This window comes from Gouania willdenowi, chromosome 3 (genome assembly GCF_900634775.1).
Source record: "Gouania willdenowi chromosome 3, fGouWil2.1, whole genome shotgun sequence".
NCBI classification, from domain to species: Eukaryota; Metazoa; Chordata; class Actinopteri; order Blenniiformes; family Gobiesocidae; genus Gouania; species Gouania willdenowi.
The window spans coordinates 76,364-82,277 of record NC_041046.1 but is presented as its reverse complement, the minus strand read 5'-3'; the positions used below and the strand labels follow the sequence as shown (position 1 = coordinate 82,277).

At 37.4% G+C, this 5,914-nt stretch overlaps 1 protein-coding gene across 1 annotated transcript; it reads left to right on the top strand.

Moving 5' to 3' along the window:
* Window positions 1-2,383: 2,383 nt before the first annotated feature.
* On the top strand, window positions 2,384-4,808 carry LOC114459897 (uncharacterized). The gene is made up of 2 exons (XM_028442049.1): window positions 2,384-3,344; window positions 3,745-4,808. Exons 1-2 carry the CDS (start codon window positions 2,950-2,952, stop codon window positions 4,676-4,678), a joined length of 1,329 nt encoding a protein of 442 aa, XP_028297850.1. The 5' UTR covers window positions 2,384-2,949; the 3' UTR covers window positions 4,679-4,808.
* The last annotated feature ends 1,106 nt before the right edge of the window (window positions 4,809-5,914 follow it).

Here is a 5,914-nt window from a genome sequence, read left to right as displayed (position 1 = left end):
TACCCCCATTGAGAAACACTGGTCTATAGGACCGATCATCACAGGAAGGGAGGGGATATTGCAATTTACATAAAAAGTAAGTTTCATGTAAATCTGCTCTTGTCCAAATCAGTGAGTCAGCACTATTGAATTTTAGCTTTCGACCTTGAAGAAAAACACTTCATTTGGACTGTTAATGGGTGTTATAGGCCCCCTATTGTTACCAGTGATGCTTTACCATCAATGATGAATCAATGAAGTCAAATAAAGTTCTCTCTATGGGAGACTTAAATCTAAATCTGTTACAACAGTCTGAGATGACCTCAAACCCTTTTTGTAATTCATGAATCTGTTTTCAGGTGGGTGAATGGTTCTACAAGACCAAACCTTAAATGTCTGATAAATCTACCCTTATTAACCTGATACTAACAAATGCTCCTCATGAATGACATCACTGACCATCGTGTTATTGTCCGAATAGCAAAAATTCCTCAGCTCAAGCCTCGAATTGTTATGAGACAAAATATGAAGCAATTTGTAGAGCATTAGAATATAATTCAGATAACTCCTGATATTTAAAGTGCATAAACATTCTTCTATGCAGGTTTGGGGTCAATTACATTTTTCAGTTACAATTACATTTTCAAATACCCATGTTCAATTACAATTGAGGGAGCCAAAGTTAATCTGTAACACAATCCCTTTCCATTTCAAACATGACTGAGACCAAAAGTTAGAAACATTATCAGGGCCCTTAGATCATCTAAAGCTAAGGAAAATAAATTTTTTTCTGGACATGGGTGGTGTCGTAGGGACGGTGTTCTTGGACCTCAGGAAAGCTTTCGATACTGTAAATCATGCTGTCCTCTGCTCAAAACTCTCAGATTTCAATTTCTCTGAAACTATGGTGAATTGGGTGGAATCTTATCTGTGTGGTAGTACTCAGTGTGTGGCAATTAATAACTGTAAGTCTGAGTTACTTTTGATTGCCACAGGAGTACCACAGGGATGAATTTTAGGTCCCCTTTTGTTCAGCCTTTACATTAATGATCTGCCCCGAAGTCGAGTGCATAATGTACGCAGACGATACGGTCCTATTTTGTCATGGTCGCTCCAAAGATCTTGTTGCAGCCAAACTCACCAAATCAATGGAACACGTTACATCTTGGCTGAAAAAGTGCTGCTTGCAGCTTCATGTTTCCAAAACCGTTTCCATGTTTTTAGTAAAACCAAGAATTCTTCCCATGATCCTAAAATTTATGTTTTGGGAGAAAAACTACTGACGGTCCCCAAATATAAATATCTTGGACTGGTGATTGATTCACATTTCACCTTTAAAGCGCACGTTGATAAGATATGCAAAACAATCAATTTTAATCTTTCAAATTTTAGATCAATCAGGTATGAAATGTTAACTGAAGACTCAAAAATGTTTTTACACTCAATGATTTTTAGCCATTTTAATTATTGTCTAACAAGCTGGTCCCAAGCTAACCAGAGTACTTTAAGGCCATTAGAAACCTTATATAAGCAAGCTACCAAAGTAATGGACAAAAAAACCAAATAATACCATCACTGCTTGATTCTGGAAAAGTTCTGGACAGATCTTCACAAATTTGCAAATCTATGCTTGATGTACAAAGCAACACATAGTTTGGCTCCTGTCCCCCTGTGCAGGTCTCATCAGTCAGAGGAACAGTAGTGAGCGGCTCACTAGAGGCTCTGTCAGAGGTGACTGTGTGATCCCTCTGCGTAAAAGCACCTTCATTCCGTCCGTCTGGTCCGTTAGAGGAACCAGAGAGTGGAACTCACTACCAGAGACTGTTAAACAGCAGAGCACATACAGGGCTTTTTACACCTGCCATCATTAACTGTGAGCTGTCGTGTTTGTATGCTTTGTTTAAATTACGACTACAGTGGTCAGCTTTTTCCAAATACATTTCATTACAATTATTTTTTATCGTCAAAGTCAATTACAATTACGTTCTAATTGACTAAATTTCAATTAGAATTAATTACAATTACTGAGCCTGCAATAAATAACCTAATAATTGTGTTAGCTTTCTCTTAGCATCTCAAATATCTATCATCTCATTTATTTCCTATCTATTGGTTACCTTGTTAGGTTTTATAATCAATGAAAATATAGGTTTTAATATTTTTAGTGTGGGCGTCTGAGACTTTTATGTGTCAGTTTACCCATAGATTTACATTTTTATTAAATGGTCAAATGTGGGAAAGCTTGATATGAAACATATTTTAATAATTGTTAACTACATATGTGTAGAACTGTACATAGAACTGTAACATGGTTCCCCAGTTTTGTGTTAAATTATTATTGTATTTGATATTTTTTCATAGCATTTTCATGGCAAAGTAATTTATCGAAACTCTATTACAATTTAATTACAACTACGCATTATTGTAATTACTTATCAATTACACAATTACAATTGTAAATGACCCCAACCCTGCTCCTATGAATCTCTGACTGTGAAAAATCAGAGGCCATAAATAAGCTTTATAAAGTCAAACCCTTTGTGTATTTCACACATTTCAAACACTGGGAAACTAAAACTACAAAACAGCAAATAATGAACCTTTATGTTACACACACACACACACACACACACACACACACACACACACACACACACACACACACACACACACACACACACACACACACACACGTAAACAAACATAACTCAGAACTCTGTTGTCATGACAACTCTGTTTACATCACTCCTTGCAACAGCCAATAGAAAAAGAGTTATCTCCTGCTTTCATGTTCTAAAGCTCTTTCATCTTCTCATAGAGCTCACAGTGTTCACTCGTGTTCCAATATAAGCAGTTCTTCAGCATCTTTTCTTCATTGATCGCTATTTCTTTGACATTTCTTTGACTCATTTACTTTTGTTCATTATTATCTGTATATTTCCTTCTCTGAGTGTATTTTTCTGAGCATCGATGGAGCTTTTTCAAGAAGGCACCTATCGTCCCATCGGGGTGCTGTTCGACACTCCTGTTTATAGACAGATTTTTCAGAACTGTTGGCATATGCCCTCCTACAAAGTTCATGTAGCTATGGTGGCTGAACTCCTGAGGTTACAGAAGGAGAACCAACTTCTGTCTGAGGTGACTCCTGAAGACATGGCTCGACACCTCCATGTAATGAGCAAACGCAGTCTAAGGGTGCAGCTGCTGGACTTTCAGCTGCAGGAGTACGATAACGATGATGATGATGAGGTTAGGATGCTTCTCAGCATGGCGAGGGAGGTCAACGACAGCATGAGGATGAGGGATATTCAGCTGGATGCTCAAAGGCTGATCAGTGCTCCAGAGCTCATGCCTCCAAACTTTATGTGAGTTACATACAGAGGTGTAAAGAGTAGTGATATATCCTACTCAATTACAAGTACAAATGCATTTAATTGTTGTCTGGTCGTTTCATTTTTTATAGTTTCACAATGTCCATTGATCATTTTAAATGAAAAATAATAATAATTTTCTCAGTAATGATTGGGTTTAAAAATGCAACGAATGACTTTATTTCTTGAAAAACGTACTGAAGTACATGTAAAATTACGGATTTAGAAATATACTGAAAGAAGCACAAGTACCCATAAAATCAACTCAATTACAGTAACATTAGTATTTGTAATCCATTACTTTCACCTCTGGTTATATTTGACAGACATTTGCACTTTAAACACCTGCTGCTTTGGGCTGTTTTGAAGCTAACTTTATGATTTCATTTCATAGATCAGCAAAGATGAAGCGAGAGGCAAAGGCCATTGGGGAGGCGCTCACTGAGAGGCATCAGCAAACCTCCTGCTCTGAACATCTCCAGCAGCCCCGGGACGTGGTTTTGGACGTGGTTCCAAAGGTGCTTCAGGGCTTGTGGGTGCCTAAACCAAGGTTGTTCCTCACCATGCCTTCCATGAAGCTGGATAAGATGGCAGTTGGAGTCACCAAAGGGGTAGAAGATGGTGTTCTAGCTGCCCTAGGCTCCACCACGCATGAAGTCAGCATGTCCCGCTCAACCAGGGATGAGATGATCACCTCCATCATAAAGACACTTCATGAAGCCTACCCCGAAGACATCAGGAGGAAGATGCTGAACTCATTTTCTCCACAGTTGATGCACCACGTTGCTGAAGTTACAGCTGAACAGATCACAGCTTTGTTTCAGCCTCGGGGGAAACAAGAAGATACCAAGTCCCTTCCTGAGGAGCCCACGTTCCTCCATGAGGAGCCCACAACCCTCCATGAGGAGCCCACGTCTCTCCCTGATGACACCAAGTCTCTCCATGAGGAGCCCACATCCCTCCATGAGGAGCCCACGACCCTCCATGAGGAGCCCACGTCTCTCCCTGACGAGACCACGCCTCTCCCTGACGAGACCACGTCTCTAAATGAGGAGCCCATGTCACTCCATGAGGAGCACACGTCCCTCCCTGACAAAACCACTTCTCTAAATGAGGAGTCCATGTCACTCCCTGAGGAGCCCACGTTCCTCCATGAGGAGCCCACGTCTCTCCATGAGGAGCCCACGACCCTCCATGAGGAGCCCACGTTCCTCCATGAGCAGTCAGCAGTGAAGGTGGAGGAATCTCGAAAGAAGAAAAAGAGTCGAATGAACCGATTCATCAGGTGGATGCAGAAGAGGCTCTTCACCCGCATCCATCCTCAGTGACACAAACTATTTTTCCAACAAATATTTTAACATTTGTTGAAAAATGTGGAAACATTAATGACTTTATGTTACAACCTGATACAATCACTTTGTAACAATGTACCATTTTTTGTGAAAAAAATAAAATAAAATGTGCAAAACAAAACAGATGAAGTGATTTGTTGATTTAAAACACACATGAATTATAACCAATAAGGGATTAACAAAGATTAATGCTTGATAATGATTTTATAGACATAGTAAAATAGATTATAAATGAGTTCAAAATTATTAATTATTACTGCCTCACTAAAAATAATAATGCTACATACTTAATTACAATGGTAACTGAAGAGAAAAAAAGGAGAGAAGAGAACTGCATGAAGATAAGAAATTAAAGACAATAAAAATAACCAAAGGAGAGTTCACTCAGACACCCAAACCTCCTCCAAGCTCCAAATCTCCTCTTTGTCAGATATTGTAAGTTATCTGGATCAGTGATCCTGGTACCAGGATCATTCACACAATAATGGCTTGGAACAAATCTATATCCCACTAACTATCATACAGTAGGTCACAATCAGTGCTTTAAATGAACTTTTTAGATCACCAGCCAGCATGGCTAGTAGATTCTTAAAGTTATAAACCAACCAGATTTTCCACCAGCCAAATTTTGAGCCACAGAATAGATTTAAGCCTTCAAGTGTTTTAAAAATAGTTTTTAATTTAGTTGATTGCAAAAATACATCAAAATAGTAAAAATATATACTCACAGAAATATTTAACCCTAACTTTTAAGATTTATGTAATTTTATTACATGACAAATTCCCATTCACTTTTTTTAGATAATTTTAATACAAACCTACCAAATAAACCTTAAATGATTTATATTCATTAGTGTAATAATGCCTATTTATTTGAAATGCATAATCCTCAGGTTTATGTGTTTTGTATAAATAAAGTATAATTACTCTAATTTAATTATAAGGAGAGTAATTATTTAAAATACATAAAGTATATTGTTTGAATTACATGTTATTTATGCTTATGTAATAAACCAAATTAATCAAAATGCATCACATTTATGTAATTTTTTTTTCATTCAGTATGATCTTAATGATGCATAAGAACAATCAGATCAGACCAACTTGTTAATTCAACAGATTTATTAACAAAGCCTCTCAATAGTTAAAAAATAAATAAATATTATTATTTTTTTATATATATATAAATCACGATGCAAAAACAGACGAGTC